The sequence below is a fragment of the Passer domesticus genome, chromosome 29, assembly GCF_036417665.1.
Source record: "Passer domesticus isolate bPasDom1 chromosome 29, bPasDom1.hap1, whole genome shotgun sequence".
NCBI classification, from domain to species: Eukaryota; Metazoa; Chordata; class Aves; order Passeriformes; family Passeridae; genus Passer; species Passer domesticus.
Window position 1 is genome coordinate 723,953 of NC_087502.1, and position 16,479 is coordinate 740,431.

General features: G+C 56.3%; 2 protein-coding genes across 2 annotated transcripts; both read left to right on the plus strand.

The window, feature by feature from the left end:
• Positions 1-10,127: 10,127 nt before the first annotated feature.
• Positions 10,128-13,053, plus strand: LOC135287244 (maestro heat-like repeat-containing protein family member 9). Its single transcript, XM_064400602.1, has 8 exons — positions 10,128-10,470; positions 10,843-10,907; positions 11,002-11,151; positions 11,335-11,483; positions 11,806-11,953; positions 12,198-12,385; positions 12,474-12,614; positions 12,891-13,053. The coding sequence occupies exons 1-8, from the start codon at positions 10,350-10,352 to the stop codon at positions 13,051-13,053; spliced, it is 1,125 nt and encodes a 374-aa protein (XP_064256672.1). The 5' UTR covers positions 10,128-10,349.
• A 660-nt stretch (positions 13,054-13,713) lies between these two features.
• On the plus strand, positions 13,714-15,583 carry LOC135287419 (uncharacterized). The gene is made up of 5 exons (XM_064400778.1): positions 13,714-13,957; positions 14,116-14,217; positions 14,586-14,688; positions 14,962-15,018; positions 15,309-15,583. The coding sequence occupies exons 1-5, from the start codon at positions 13,769-13,771 to the stop codon at positions 15,506-15,508; spliced, it is 651 nt and encodes a 216-aa protein (XP_064256848.1). The 5' UTR covers positions 13,714-13,768; the 3' UTR covers positions 15,509-15,583.
• The last annotated feature ends 896 nt before the right edge of the window (positions 15,584-16,479 follow it).

A 16,479-nucleotide genomic window follows, 5' to 3' on the forward strand; every position in this document is an offset into this window, starting at 1 on the left:
TTCCCCTTTTTTTCTCTCTCTCTCTCTATCCTTTATTTCCTTTTCTAATCCCTCTATCACATTTGCTGTGCTCATTCAATAAAAGGTGCATTTGTTTTGATCAATACTGAAATATCCTCAGTGTTGTTTTTGCACTCTGAGATCAGCTAATGAACCATCACGACCCCTGCCTGTATGAGTGGATCAGAAAGTCTCTCTGGGGGGTGGTTGCTCTGTTATCAGTCCCTCTGGTGCGGGGAAGGGCTGCAGAGTAGGGCTCCATAGGCTGCAAAGTGTGAGCTCTCAGTGTTTCCTCAGGTCCCAGTCTGGAGCAGGTTTGAATGGTTCCAAGAAGAGGGAAAGAAAACCAGTCCAGGGAAAACTGGGACTGCCTCAGCTAGCTAAACTAACTAAGTAAAAAGCAAAAGGAGCACTGGGTTCTGTCCTGTCTGTGCCCAGACAGCACAGTCCAGCTGAATGTGGAGGAGTGAGTGAGTGAGTGAGTGAGTGAGTGAGTGAGTGAGTGAGTGAGTGAGTGAGTGAGTGAGGAGTGAGTGAGTGAGTGAGTGAGTGAGTGAGTGAGTGAGTGAGGCTGATAACAAAAACTCTGTGCTTCTTCTCCCCACCTTCGCTCTGACAGCCAGTCTTGAAGGCACAGAATAGAATATCCAGCATAAACAGAACATGTGACTGGGGATACAAGCATCATAAAAAAGTCACCCTAGGACATTCCACCCCTTATCCCCATATCGTCAACTTACTACCAAACATCATGCATTTTATTCACGTAAAAACTTCTATCTGTTCCACTCAAAAATTACAAGCAATATCCATCATGCCCCCGTCGCATTCCCACACTGGACCACTGAATCCAGGTCCCATACTACAGAGCTGTAGGATTCCCCACTTTCATTTTACTCACTCAAAACTCCATCTTTCACTTACTTCAACACTTACACATTTCCTTCTATTTCATGTCTGTGTGGTTTAATGTACAGACAATGGCAGTAACATCCAGCAAACAGTGGTATTTGCATATCATTCTCACCCCACAATCCAATCTCCTTGAGGTACACATCGTGTTGTTCCATCTCTCTGCATTATCCACCATGTGCAACCTTGTCCCTGAGCAAAGACAACCCCTCAAATGGGTTTGTCTGTACACGAGGCAGAATTGATCCACACTGTCTTCCCTAACAAACCTCTAACATGTACTACTGGGACTTTATCTCCATCTGTTATATTCAGGGACTCAGACTGGGCAGGACCTGCTCGGTTGGTGGAACCTCGGGTGTTAACCAACCAGGTAGCGTTCGCTAAATGCTACTCCCTATTTTTGAAATATCCCCCACCCAGTTCTTTCAACTGGGTTTTTAGTAGTCCATTGTGTCTCTCTACTTTGCCTGCAGCTGGTGCATGGTGGGGTATATGGTACACCCACTCAATGCCATGTTCCCTGGCCCAGGTGTTGATAAGGCTGTTCTTGAAATGAGTCCCGTTGTCTGACCCAATCCTCTCAGGGGTACCATGCCTCCAAAGGACCTGCTCTTCAAGGCCCAGGATAGTGTTTCGGGCAGTAGCATGAGGCACAGGGTAGGTCTCCAAGCATCCCATGGTGGCTTCTACCATTTTGAGCACGTAGTACTTGCCTTGGTGTGCCTGGGGCAGTGTGATGCAGTCAATCTGCCAGGCTTCCCCATATTTGTACTTGGACTACTGCCCACCATACCACAGGGGCTTCACTCGCTTGGCCTGTTTGATGGCAGAACACATCTCTCAGACACAGATAACCTGAGAAATACTGTCCATGGTTAAATCCACCCCTCAGTCTCATGCCTACTTAGAGGTGGCATTTCTACCACGATGGGCCCATCGAGCTAGGAACAACTCCCCCTTGTGCTGCCAATCTAAGTCTGTCATTGACACCTCTATCTTTGCAGCCTGACCTATCTGCTCATTGTTTCGGTGTTCCTCACTAGCCCGACTCTTGAGGACATGGGCATCTACATCACAGACTTTCACAGGTAGCTTCTCCACCTGAGTGGCAATGCCTTTCCACTCATCAGCAGCCCAGACTGGCTTTCCTCTACGCTGCCAGCTGGCCTTTTACCACCTTTCCAGCCAGCCCCACAGAGCATTGGCTACCATCCAGGAATTGGTATAAAGGTAGAGCTTTGGCCACTTCTCTTTTTCAGCAATGTCCAGGGCCAGCTGAATGGCCTTGATGTCAGCAAGTTGATTTGATCCACCTTCTCCTTTGGTAGCTTGGGCAACCTGATGTGTGAGGCTCCACAGACTTGTACACAGGCCAAATGCAGCTGTTGAAGGGTGAGTGGGTTGTGCTCTCCAGCTCTCGGATCATCTTATGGATGGGAATCACAGCTTCTTGCATTCTTCTATACTGTCAGCAATGCGCTGTCAAAGTGGCAGTTGGTACCTGTTGCTCTTCTCCCTTCAAGACTCCTACTGCAGATGAGTTTTCTGATAGTCCGGGCAAGGTGTTCAGCTGTTTAATGTCTTCTACTTCTATAGCAGCTATGCCAAAAGCCCACCCGAGTCCTTTTGGGTCTTTGTAATAGCCATTCTGGAGGAAGTCCATGCCCAGAATACATGAGGCCTCAGGGACTCTCACAATAGGATGTTTCTGCCACTCCTTTCCAGCCAGGCTCACCTCAGCTTCCTACATGGTCAATTGCTGTGATCCCCTGTCACCCTGGCAATGGAAACAGGCTCTGCCCCCACATGTCCCAATGGTATTAGGGTACACTGTGCACCAACGAAGGTGTTGTATTTCTGTGGCTCTGGTGTGCCAGGCCATTGGATCCACACCATCTAGAAGATCCGGTTTTCCCGTGCCTCTCCCAGGCTAGAGGCAGAGCCCCTCTAGCCCTGGTTATTATTTCTTTCCTGGGCATACATGGTAGAGGTACCTTCAAGGGGATCTCACAGATCATGCTTGGCAGCTCGGTCATGGAAGGTTGAGGCTACCTTCACTTTAGTGGAACTCCCTCGGTTAGTGCTCCCTTTGAGTTGCCAGCACAGAAGTAGGTTTCCCATCCCACCTTCCCATGTCTTCCCCACGGTCACACAGAAAGGACCACAGGTCAGCCTGTGGGGTGTACCCTCTCTCTCTGGCTGGGGGATGTTGGGCTCTGACTTTGGGGCCTGTGACTCGCACGGGTGCTGCATTGATCTTCCTCACCTCCTCCTTGATCTCCCTCATCTCCTCTTTGAACTCCTTAATCACAGCAGAGACATGAGCCTGCACTGGGCCATTGATCATACTCTTGTAATTTCTAAGCTTGTTGGTGACAGAACCCGCTGTCTCTCGGTTGGTGTCAGCATCAATCATTGCAATGAAGGTGCTTTATTAAGATGGCCCCAGATTTGCCAGACTCCACATATGCCCTTGATACCTTGTCAGGATCATTATCATGCTGTCCATCCCTCCCAACAAGTACCTCCAATACTGCCACATCTCTCGGCTGTTGGATCCTTTCCTCAAGGGTCTTCCAGCACATTCTATGGTGGTGCTCCTACATTCTCTCACTGTGGACAAATCTCTCTCTGACACTCATTAAAAGCTGCTCCCAGAAGGAAAGGGACCTTGGCTCCCTTACGAATACCTGATTCATACCTGAGTCCTGGGCCAAGGGTCCCAAATTCCTTTCCAATTCCAATTCCTTAAGTAGCATTTGGCTACTTAATAAACATATACAAATATATATGTCTCTATTCCAGGTTAAATAAAGGTGGCCCATCCACCTGGTCCAGATCAGAATTTGAAACCCAAGAACTGGGCAAGGAATGACATGGTATGAAGGACGAACCCCTCCCTCCCATAAACTGATTCCACTATCCAGTTGTAACCATCACGGGGAAGGGGTTTAATGTATTAAACAGATACAATCAAACAAACTTTGCTGACAAATATATGTATAATATCTACAGAGGCGACAAGCACTCTGGATGCCAGGGCCTGGGCAATCTTCCCTAGGCACATTTTAGAGATACCAAGGGCCAAAAGCAACTCCAAGTCCTTGTTGTACCATTTTCCCCGCACTCCCATGGGGAAACCTACAAATTCAATATCTACTGCATTGGTCAGTTCTTGTATTTGTGAATGAAGATGCTGATATTTCCTGGCCTTCTCAGCAGCAGCCTCCCTCAATGAGGAATGCACCATCCAGTTGGCCGCCTGCACCCATAAGGTCCCAGACCCAGAGTAGCCAGGTTGTATAAGCCTCACGTCCCCGTCATACAATGTCTTTGTGCAGATTACGGTGACTTTTGTATGTCAGGGACTCGGGGATGATTGCAACCTCTGTCTCCCCGGTGGGTTGTGAGGACCCTCCTTTCTTATCCTTATCTGGGTGCTCTGATTTCATCTTAGATCTCCTTGTTTCCACAGGGGCAACTGCTGCAGGCTGTGGCTGCCTTTGCAGTTCAGCTGGAGCCTGGACGGTCGTAACATCTGTGGGTTCCACTGCTGCACCATCAGACTCTCCCTCTTTGAGGCAGGGGGAGGGTTTCTCACCAGCTGGGGAAATGTACCCCTTCAGCATCAGGCCTATCTCCTTCACCTGAACCCCCACCCAGTCTGGGTAGTTCATATCTGAGGTGGGCTGTGGGGCAGGGTCAGGCTCTGGGGCAGCAGCATCCCTAGGCTCTGGGGTAGGTGTCAGGGTGCTTATCCAGGTTAATCTTCCCTTATCTCTGAAAGCTAAATGTAACAGGCCTATCAGCAACACCAACCACTGTTTGATATCATTAGTATTTAGAGTGGATCTAACACTTTGAAAACTGCTGGGGCAGACCCAAAGAGATGGTTGAAGGTTTGGGAGAAAATTTCCCCCCATGTCATTTCCTCACAGTAAGTACCATTATTAAAGTAACCCCAAAAACATACAGTTAGTGTGATAGCTCTGAATCCACGTGCCTGCCTTCCAGCGGAAGTTAAAGATCCATGAATCCCTCACCTTATTTAGCCATAAAGCAAACTGGATAACAGCCACAGTAGCCTTAGTTATGGTTAGTCTGTGTTGAGCTCCTGTATGGAGCTGCAATCCCCTCCCCAGCTGCAGTGGGCTTCGCTCCTTCTGTGGACAAGGGGTGGCATGGGCAGAGCACACAGAGATTTCAGGGATGTGGGCAGGGGGATTCACGGCCAGCACCTTGCAGCTGATCCCCTTGCCCCCTCCTATCTTGTGGCCATGGCAAGAGCTGGATGGGATGGCCCTGGAAGGAAGGTGGCCTTGGATTCCTGCAGGTCCAGGTTCTGTCTGTGGCTCTATTCCTCTCTCTTCCAGCCCTTCAAGCCCTGAGTGAAAATGACAGCCCCTCCCACATCAGCATATTTGTTCAGGTGATGTTCGAGGGAAGAGCTGCAGAACTACTTTCATCTGCTGGCTCAGAAGGAGCAGTGTTTCCTTAAGACCTCCAGATCCCTTGGAAGATGAGACCACCTGGGGACCAGAGGAGACCAGATGGAGTTCCAGGCACAGCTGATGACTGGCACAGCTGAGCCTGTGGGAAGCTCCCATAGCTCCTGCCTTCTCCCTCCCTGTTGACAGCTCCCTCCCTTCAGCCCTCAGACCGTGCCTATCCCCTTTCTTCCCTCCCAGCTCATCCCTTTGCTTCGCTTTCCATTAATAAGCAGTTTGGCTTCTTTGCTTTACTTGCATCTCTGTGGAGCTGAAGCGATGCAAATCCAGAGCCCTGGGACACACAGGCCCCTCCTGCCATTCTCTTCCATGCTTTTTTTTGTGCACAGACACAGAGGAACGAGGGCAGATCAGGCTGGAAAGGTCCCTGTGCTGAAGGTCCAGTTCCACAACACTGTGGAGTTACAGATCTTGCTGAGCACCCTGGAGCCCCTGGATTTTGGAATAGCCAACCTGAGGATGTTCTGAAGCCAGCTGTGAGGGATGCCCTGACAAGCATCCACAGAGGGCAAAGGAGCTTGGAATGCTGGAAGGTTTCAGGAACAGCTACCTGAAAGCACAGCAGTGCTCCATCCCTGCACAGGATCAGGAAGAGGGCAGAACCAGAGACCATCCGGGCTTAAGAGAGAGCTTTGGGTGTGCCTAAGAGTAAATGAAGCAGCAGCACGGTGCCCGAGACTCGGACACGCGACCGTGCCAGTGCCCGGAGCGCTGCCAGGCAGTGCCGGGATCCTGGGTGTGGTTCTGGTCCCCACAACCAAGGAATGGCAGCCCCAGGCTCAGACCCAGTCAGAAAGCCAACCAAGCGAGAGCAGAGGGAGAGCACCCTTCCAGTTTCTCTGGGGCATGGTCACAAAACAACCCCTGCTGCTTCTTCCTCTGCCTGTGTTTGGGGTGTGCTGGTGGCAGAGCCAGCCAGGTTGTGCTCTGCCTTCCAGAGCCTGTTGAGAGCGGGCATGAAAAGTGCTGCATGCACAGCGGAGAGTCCTGGAAGGTGCTGGCAGGAGCGTCCTGCAGGGACAGGACTCTGGGCTCTGGCTGGGAACAGCCTGGTTTTGGTGCTGTGAGTGCAGGCAGGAGTTGAGGCAGGGGAAGAGGCAGCAGGCAGCTTGTGTTTGTAGAGAGACTGGGGCTGCACCTCTGAACCTCCACCTGGACGCACACTTGGGGGAATACGAGCTAGAGCTGGAGTGCCTGTCCTGAAAGGACCTGAAGTCATTCAGCTTTGCCAGCTTTTTTTAACAGTGTGTTGGTGCTCCCCAGGAAAGCTACACATTTGGGGAAATGCCTTTGGAGGAAAGGGGCTTGCTTCTCAAGGAAAGTGCTTCCCAGGGAGCTCCCAGTAAGGTAGGTGCAAGTGACCCCCTTTGGCTCTCTGTGCTCCTTTCAGTCCTTGAGGCCCATTGCACATGGCAGAGGGGCAGGGCAAGGAAGAAGGCTGTGAAGAGCAGGTTTGGCATCCACCTGGATCTGCAGAGACCAACCCAAGCACCTGCAGCAGGGTGTGTTCCCCACCTCTGGACAGAGGTGTGAGCAGGAGCATCTCTGCCCAGCCATGAGCCCCAAAGCTCTCTTTGAGAGCTGTGAATTAAAAGGCCTTTACACACACACTTTTCTCATCTTACCTTTCTGCTGTGTTTCGGCTCTTGGCAATATGCATTTATTTGCCTCTTGCTTGGTGGAAGCTGCTGTGGCCCAGGGCCAGCACAGAGCTGGGCTGGGTGGGCCAGGCAGCGTGGAGAGTCTTGGCTGATCTTGCTGTGCCCCCGGCCTCAGAAAAGGCTTGGAAGGTTTGCATCCCAAGGTGTTCTGCTCATTGGCTCTCCCTGTGCATCTTGGAGAGAACAAGGTAGGCATTTCTGGCAGCTGGGCATCAGCAGGCCTTAAAATGGGGGCGTGTTGTGGAGCAAGCCTAGCTGAAATACCCTGAGAGGAGCCCAGTGCTCCTTGCTCCCCTCTGCTGACACGTGAGCGTTTGTCTGGTTTTGGGATGACCCTGGCTGTGTCAGGGGGTGCTATGTGGACACGAGACAGCCGGTCCTGTCCTGCTGTGTCCCAGAAGTGCCTCGCAGCAATCCTACATCCATGTCAGGATGCTGGCCAAGAGATGTCCTGGAAGCTGAGGCAGCTGATTTTAAGCTTGTGCAGGTGCCTACAGGTCAAGGCCAACGGTGTTCCCTCAGATACAGCAGTCCTGAGGGGTCTTCGTCACTCAAAGAAATCAGCAGAGAAATGCATTATCTGCCAAAAGCCCTTTTATTGACCTGGTGGGAGGGCAGGAGTCTGCACCCCACTGAAATGCTTCTCTGCCATGGATAAATTTCAGTGTGTTGGTGTAGGAATTGTATAAAAAATACCATGCATCTTTACACTGCTGAGGTGATTCAATAGGCAGGGGGTTAGAAATACACTGTGTCACATTCCTATACTTGAAGCTAATGTCCAGGTGCTGGCCAGGCATTTTCTCGATGCCCTAAAGCAGCACAAAGTCTTCCTCATGGCTTCCCTGCACAGGGCTGATTCTGTACTTGCCCTTAGTTCTTCTGGCAGACTATGTCTAAAGCTTTTTGTCAAGTCACTCTCCTGTCAATTAGGCCCCCAGGTTTTTCTTATTCTAACTGGTGCAAGTACTCAGGTCTGTCTGTGCTAAGCACTTGTTCACTAATGTGAATTGCTCGTGCTTACTTAGGTCAAACCAAGGCCTTGTTTCACTGCCAAAGGTGCCTGAGGCTCCTTGTGGCACCAGTTGCTTTCCTGTGGAATGCTCTAGCTCCCCCGAGAGTAAAGAGGGAGCTGGAGAAAGAGCTGGCCAGGCTGCTCTGGATCCTTGACCAGCAGTCCTGGTTAAGTGGAGAAGTCCGAGCTGAGCAAAGGTGCCAATGGAACAGCCGTGCACAGGAAGGCTCGGTGGGAAGGGTGATCCAGGAACCACAGGCCTGGCAGCCTGAGCTGCCACCAGGGAAGGCCTTGGAGCAGACCCTCCTGAGGGCCATCCCACGGCACGTGCAGGGAACCAGGGCGTCTGCTGGAGGGTGGGAAAGCTCTGCGGAGGGACAGGGACAGCTCGGGGTCCTGGCGAGGTGTTGAGGGCTTCTGTGCGGGAGGCTGGGGGGGTTGGTGTTGGGGGGGGTGTTGGAGAAGGCATTGTCTGGAAGGTGAGAGGTCTAGGCTGGAATCTGAGCCAGGTTGAAGGCAGCATCTGTGGTTTGGCACAGTTTTGGTTCCGGAGGGCAGAAAGAATATCTGTGACTTTTCCTGTTCATGGTCCTGATTCTCCTGCAGGGAACCAGAGGGCAGAGCTGTACTTTACTGGCCACTTAGATATCTGTACTAGGGGGAGGATTAGCCCTTTTGCCATCTACTTTTTTGGTTGGGCTACTTTGGGAACACTGAGTGAACTTTCATTTCTTGAGAGTTTTTATTCCTTAAGAGAATGAGGATATTATCATCCCTTCATAAAAAACCATTTGCAAACCAAAGAATGGCCCTTTTTTTGCCTCTGTGGAGTGTTATGTTCTGTAAAGTGACTCTCAGTGGATGACGTTAAAACAAGTGCGTCACTGCTTTGAGATGGGAAGAAAAATTCCAAGTCTTCACCTTCTCAAGCCATCCCAATTGATTTGGGAAGTTTGCAACTTTTTGGAACTACTTGAATTGAGCAATGGGAAGTGAAGCTTTCCTGAACTGAGGATTCTTAAATGCCACATTCTTCTGTGCCTTTGCTGTTAAGGTGTTTTCCTGCAGAAAGAAATGACTTCAATGAGAAAATAATTTCAGCACGGAGTAAGAGCTTCTGACAGAGACCAAGTGTTGCCAGCAGTTGCTCCAGGTGCTCCTGCCAGCAGCCCCTGCAGGAAGGAGCACAGCCCCCAGTGCACGTGGGCTTTGGCTCCCTGTGGCACAGAAGCCCCCCGGGGCACAGGTCTCTGGGGCAGGAGACGGGCACCAGCGCTGCCAGGGCTGAGGGGTGGCAGGTCTGCTTGGGCAGGGACTCTGCCACACCTGCTGATGGCAGCGCTGCCCGGGCCCCAGGGCTCAGAGCAGCGTTCGTGCCCTGGCCCACACATTCCTTGTCCGTGTCACACCCGCAGGTTTAGGATGGCCACCAGCCAGGACGTGTCCCTAGGAGGCCATGCCAGCTTCTGTGGAAGGCCTCGTGCCCTTCCCAAGGGGGGCTGTGTCGGCAGCCCTGGGGGCTCCTTCTGCTGCCCTGAGCCTGCAGAGCAGGGCAGCATTTGCTGATGGTTTGAGCCGTTCCTAAAGACCCTGTCAGGCTGTCTCAGACACCCGGGGCCAGAGATTCCTCCTAACCTGGGCCACTTTGGGTGGGCTGGGGGTGGCTCCAGGGCAGGGGGCAGTGTGTGCAGGGGCCCTTTGTGACACGGTGTACCATGGTCACCACGCCATGGAACGGGTGTCCTAGAGCCCTTTGTGACATGTGGTGACATAGGAGCTGGTGGTGACAGGAACGCTCCAGAGTGCTCGGAGCTCGCAACGGGACAGGACGAGACAGAGCAGTGCTGTGAGGAGCCCCACACAGCACACTCGTTCGTGTCTGACCCGGAGCCTTTCCGAGGTCTTATTCCTGCAGCTGACCTCGAGGCCAGACCACAGGACTTGCTGACCCGTGGCCTTCCCGAGGCTTCTCTCCTGCAGGTGCCCTCGAGGGCTGACCGTGGGCCTTGGTGCCCCGGAGGCATCTCCCATCCTGCTGCCAGTGCCCTCGAGGCCAGACCACCATCCTTGACAGGACTCTCCTGCCCTTGTGGCAGGAGCCCTCCAGAGCAGAGTGCAGGACGTGCTGTCCTGTAGCCCTCCTGAGGCTTCGCTCTTGAAGGTGCCTTCCAGGCACGACTGCAGGACTTGCTGACTTGGAGCTCTTCCGAGGCATCTCTCCTGCAAGCAGCCACAAATCCAGTCAGAGACATGGAGCAGAGACCCCTGAGAGTGCCCAAGCTGGCCTGGGTGCAGGAAGAGGAAGAAGGCCCTGGAGCTGCCCCAGCACAGCAGAAGGAAGAGGTGGTGGCGTTCAAGCCACTGCAGGAGGGTGAGTGGCAGAGCTGGGCTACAGGGCTGGTGCCTGCAGCCAGCTTGGTGTCATAGCATCCCACTGCATCCCACTGCAACTCATCCCATCCCATGGCATGCCATCCCGTTGCATCCCGTTGCATCCCGTTGCATCCCGTTGCATCCCGTTGCATCCCATCCCATCCCATCCCATCCCATCCCATCCCATCCCATCTCCTGGGCCATGCCTATGGACAGGACGGAAGAGGGGCCAGGCAGACACCCCGCAGCAGTCGTGCTCCATCCCCTGGGGCATCCCGGGGCTGTCCCTGCCTGGGCAGTGCAGGGCTGGGCTGTGTTCTCCGGCCTCTCCCGCAGCCCCTCAGCTCTGGCTGCGCTCGCTCTTTGCCAGATGCAGCCGTGGAGCGCACACAAGAGCAGCAATCCAGCCGTGGCCTCTTCCACAGAACAGCACAGGTACCTGCAGCCATCCCCACCTGGGCTGGGCCTGCTGTCACCATACTTGGAGCATTCCGTGGAACATCCCTGGTTTCTTGCCCTTCTCCTACAGCTGGTTTGCAAATTAATCAAGAGAATTCGGGAGCAAGAGACCAGCACCGTGGGCACTGGGCTCAGAGCATACTCACACATCTTCAAAACCAAGACCAGTGCTGCCCTGCTGGATATGCTGGTAGAGGAGGGCTTTTGCAATCCAAAGCAAGTAAGCAGCCCATGGCCAGGGTTTGATCCTCCCAGGAATTGCTCAGCCTCCCAAGCAACACCCGCTGGTCACTGGAAGCCTTTGAGGCCATGGCAGTGTGGTGGGAAGGGAAGCACTTTTCTGGGGAAGCTGGGGACATTCCTCCCTCTGGCAGCTGTCCAAGTGTCCCCGTGCCTTCTCCAGGTGCCTGCCGTGGTCAGGTACATCCACCAGTGGCTCACGGCCAATCAGTTTGCTGAGCACAGGCTGAACAGGACCCTGCTGGATCTCACCGAAGCACAGCCTGCTGACGTACTGGTGACGCTCCTGCGTGTGGCCCCATCCTGTGACAGGTATGGGGCCCGCCTGCCCAGAGCGCTCAGGGCTCCCCAGCCCATCAGCCTGTACAGCCTGTCCCAGCTGTCTGAGCAACAGAGAGTTTCAGGGCCCTCTGGCTGCTCCCTTTGCCAGCCCTGGCACGTCAGTCCCCAAGCCTGCTGCCATGCTCCCTCACGGCCCCTCAGGGGCCTGTCCCCACAGGGCTGGGCTGCTGGGAGCTGCTGGCCAGTGGCAGTGGGCAGGGGCAGAGCTGGCAGCCAGCTCAGGTCCCCGCTGCTGCCCCTGCCCACAGTGCTGTGTCCCAGACCCCCCTGAGACAGAGCTCTAACCCCACAGAGCTGCTCTGACCATGTGGAAGAGCATCATGTGCTCGCCCAGGACTGCGGAGCCTGCGCTGCTGATACTCCTGGATGTGCTGGGGAGCTGGCCCGAGCACAGCATGTGCACCTCCGATGGGGACAAAACGGGTGTCTTGGTCCTGGCTGTGAGTTTCTGCAACTGGCCTTTGCTGGCCCCAAAGCCGCCTCTCCAGCAGCTCTCCATCCTCCTTCCCCCACTGCATCTCCCTGCCTCAGGCGCTGGGATGAAACCTGGCCTCGAGGCAGCTTCAGGGCCACCAGGCCCCTGCTCCCCCTGCGCCTCTTTGGGCCTCTCCCTCCCCTGCTCAGGCCCTGCCACACGGACACCTCGGCACTGAGCGCTGTCTCGGGGGGCTTTGTCCTTTGCAGGCCACTGTGGTGATGTGGAAGATCCTCCAGGTTCCCTGTGTCCCACACATGGTGACGGTGTATTTCCCCCGCCTCTTTGTGCATCTGCTCTTCCAAGTGTTCTTCACCACTCTGGATATGCCAGAGGCGGTGGATACCTTTTGGAAGGGGTGCCAAGAGCAATATGACCTTGCCGCCAGCCCCAACAGGTGCTCCATCCCAGTCCTCCTGTCCCTGCCATGTCCCTGGGCAGAAGCCAGTGCTCCCAGCGTGACCGGGGCTTTGCTCTGCACACAGGTTTGCAGTGCAGACCCTGAAGTCCCTGCTCTGCCGAATGCAGCACGAGGACGTGGTGGTGGCAATGGAAGCACCAGCGTGTGGCTGGGACACGCTGCTGTGTGCTGACACCCACCACTATGCCGTGGCTCTGCTGGCCAGGTGAGACCCCCTTCTCCCCGCTGCCTCTGACATTTGTGCTCTGTGCCCAGGGTGCCCCACACAGTCCCCATGGTCGCGGGCCAGAGGGCCTTGTCACCGAGGGACAGCCAAGCAGACTGGAAAAGGCTGGGAGAGGAGGGTACCCACAAGGAGCCACCTCCCCAATAGCCCAGGGTCCCTTGCAGGATGCTGGGGAAAGACCAGACCTCTGTGAGTCGGTCCTGGCAGAGCTTTGTCCCCATGGCCCACAGTCTTGGTGCCTTTTTCTCCTGCCAGGGAGATGTCCTGTGTCTCCATCTCCTTGTGCTCCCGCATCGCTCGCTACCTGCTCCGGCTGCTCAGCACACAGGAGCCACGCTGGGAGCTGCCCGCCCTGGCCTTCCTTGCGGAGGTGAGCCTGATGGCCAGCGCTGCCTCCCAGCTCTCTGCCCTCTCGTAGCCGCAGCTGCCTGGGACGGTGCCTGTGCCTGTGCTGCTGCCTGGGCCCAGCCCTGTGCGGTTCTGGTTCCTGCTGGCCGGCTCCCCTGTCACTGCCCTGTGCCTTTCAGGTCCTCGAGTTCCTGGACTTGAGTGAACGCGGTGCTAAGAGAGTCCTGCAAATCTTGTCAAGGCACCTGCGGAGCGAGTGCAGGGAGAGGCGTCGCCTGGCACTCAGGGCCCTTCTCGAGTTCACTGACGAGCCCTCCATGGTGAGAAGGGGGCAGGGGCTAAGCTGGGCAATGCAGTCCTTTGGGCTTGGCTGGGCTTTGGGTGCTGGGGCAGCTGCTCCCAGCTCTCCTGCCTCCCGCTTCAGCTGCCCGAGTGCTTCAGGATAGGCCTTTGGCCTCTGGGCCCTGCCACAGCAGGATGGCATTTCACCAACTTGTGTTCCGAACAGACCAAAAAAATGTGGAGCCTGACTGAAAGCCTTGTGGAGCTCCTGCAGGACACAGATGGAGAGATAGTTTGCATGACGGTCATGCTACTCAGCTTTATTATTTTGAACAATGACACGCTGATAGCCGGCCCCATCACACTGCAGCTGGTTGAGGCGCTCCTGCCACTCTTTGACCACGTAAGGCTCGCTGCCCTCAGCCACGGCCACTGGGTGCTGCCCAGACACTTTGTGCCCTGTGGATTTGCAGGCTTGCGCCAAGCTGAGCCCCGTGCAGCCAATGCTGAGGTCTTTTTCTCTTCCTTTCATACAGGACAATAACCAGGTGCAGGTGCTCTCCATACTCCTCTTCCGAACATTGGTGACTCTTCCACAGAAAAAGGAAAAAAAGACCCTGAAGACACCCCTGCGCCAGAGCCTGCTGCCACTCTTCTTCCACTGCCATGATGAGAATCGGCTTGTGGCACAGGTGAGGATTCATGGGCTGCTGCTGTCCCCCGGCAGGGGGCTCGGCTGCCTCCTGCCCTGGCGCCTGCTGGGCTGCAGCCTCCTCCAGGCCTTGCCACAGGGACGCGGGTCCTGCACCCTGGGCTGTGGGGCCATCTCCGTGTCTCTGCTGCTCTCCAGGTTTCCCAGGAAACGCTGCTTTGTGTGGCCAAGTTCCTGAAGAGGAGGGATCTTGAAAAACAGCTGAAGAACAAGAAGCTGTGGAAGTTCACCAAGTGCCTGGTAAGGACGGCCTGGAAGCCCCAGCCTCAGCCTGGAGAAGCCCCCTGAGCGCCCGTGCTCAGTGTGCGGCACCAGCAGCTGTGCCTCAGCCCGCTGCTGCACCCCGAGGCCGTGCGGGCTCTTCTCCAGGCTCCTGTGGGCCCGAGCCGGGGGCCGATGGAGCCGCGGCCCGGCGGGGCTGCGGGCCGGGGCGGCACCGCGGCTCCCCGGGCAGCAGCCGGCCCTCTGCCCCCTGCGGAGCCCGGCGCCAGCGGCTGCTGGCCGCGCCTCAGGGCTGTGCGGGCAGGGGAGGCCGGGGCTGGGCGCAGGGAGCGCCCGCCACAGGGGCTGAGCCCGCGCCAAGCCTTCCCTGCTGCCGCTCTCTGCAGCCGGCAGAGGACAGGAGCCGAGCGGCCGAGCACCTGCGCCGGGCCCTGCCGTACCTGCGGAACCCACAGGAGTCCCTGCGAGTGGCGGCCATCAGGTTCACCGGTGAGCCATGAGGCCGGACTCCCTCCCTGCCCCGCCGCAGCTCGGCCCCAGCCCCGCCCGCTGCCCCGGCAGCGCCGTCCGGGCCCGGCGCCCCGGAGCCCCGCCTGGGCTGGGCGCTGCTGCCGGCCTCTGGCAGCCGTGCCCTCGGGCGGCAGCGTGCGGCATGGCCCGGGCTGAGCCCTGCCGGGCCAGCAGGGCGTGTGGCCGCAGCGCCGGCAGCGCCGCTGGCAGGGAGCTGTGCCGCTGGCGCCGTGACAGGCTCTGTGTTCCCAGGCATGGCCGGGCGGCACCTGAGGGGGAAGAGGGAAGAGCTCCAGCTCATCTGCAGCGGTGAGTGAGGCCAGCGGGCTGGCAGCGGGGGCTGGCGGGGGCACCTGCGAGCCCTGCCCCGGCTGCCGAGGGCTCTGCTCCCTGTGCGGACCAGGGCCGGCGTGGGCAGAGCACACAGAGATTTCAGGGCCACCTGGGGCATTCGTGGCCAGCAGCTTCGGGCTGAGCCCCTTGGTCCCTGCTCCCTCCTGGCCATGGCTAGAGCGGGCTGGGATGGCCCTGGCAGGGGGCTCTCCTCGGGTCCCCTCAGCTCTGGGATCTGACCATGGCTCTGTTCCTCTCTCTTTCAGCCCTTGAACACCTGGCAGAGGACATCAGCAGTGCCGTGTCAGACGCGGCACTTCAAACATTGGATGTCCTCCGGGCACTACAGAGTAAGCGATACTCTGTCTTCCAGAGGCTGCAGGATCAGCTCTGCAGGGCACGGTGGACACAGCCTCGTCTGTCGGGGCTGGGCTGCCTGCGCTGCTGGAGCTCTGCAGAGAGCTGATGGCAGAGACTCTGTCTGCTGGGGCCACCCGAGCCAGCGTGGATTTTCTATTTCTTTAATATTGTTCTTTTCTTCTTTTTGGTTTTTTTTTTTCTGTAGCAAATGAATATAGATGTGTTGTAATAGACAGACTCCCAGGATCTTTCTTTTGCTGCCCAGGGTCTGCAGGGCATGGGGGAAGAGGGGGAAAAGGGTGCTTGGGCTCAGCAAGCTGCCCAGGTGTGCAGTGTTGCAGGGAAAGTGGCCAGAAGCCCCTTGGCCTTTGGTGGTTCTGCTGAAGCCTCTGTGCTGCCAACAGAGCGGATGGGCAGGGGCCGGAGCTGCTGGACTCTGGTGAGACCAGTGCCTGGAGATGGCCACAAGCCCTGTGCCAGGCAGGAACCGCCATCCGTATCCTCCTGCCCGTGTGTTGCTGGCTGGATTGCTGAGGGCTCCCAGGTGCCTCTTGATGGGGCTCCTCTGGAGCTCCTGTGTAGCTGCAGTGCTGCTGCTGAGCAGCTTGGCTGGGCTGGGGGAGACCCTGTGGGGACGGGTCCACCAAGGGATGAGGGGCTGCAGGAGCCCTGACAGGACAAGGCAGTGGGAAGGCACGAGGGGGATGAGTGGCTGTAACGTTGGCCCAGGGGGGTGGGTTGGAGACAAAGAGACCACTCACCCCAATGTCCATGTGGCAAACAGCGTTTATTCTCCAGCCCTTCTTTAGAAAGGGCCTTTGAAAAACCCAGTCTGGAAAATGTCATTGGTCTATCTCTACGCCCCTTCAGGTTCTGGCCAGTGAAATGCTGCAGCCTTGGGAGAGATGTGAGTGGGTGAGGCCCTGTCCGTCACACCAGGGGCTGGTACAGTCACACAGTACAAGCCAGCCTGTGCTGTGACACACGGCAGCAGAGCGCAAGGCACAGATCCGGGTGCTCCCCGTGAACCTCAGCTCTGGGAGCACTGTCTGCCCCAAGCTCCAGGGGCTGCAGTGG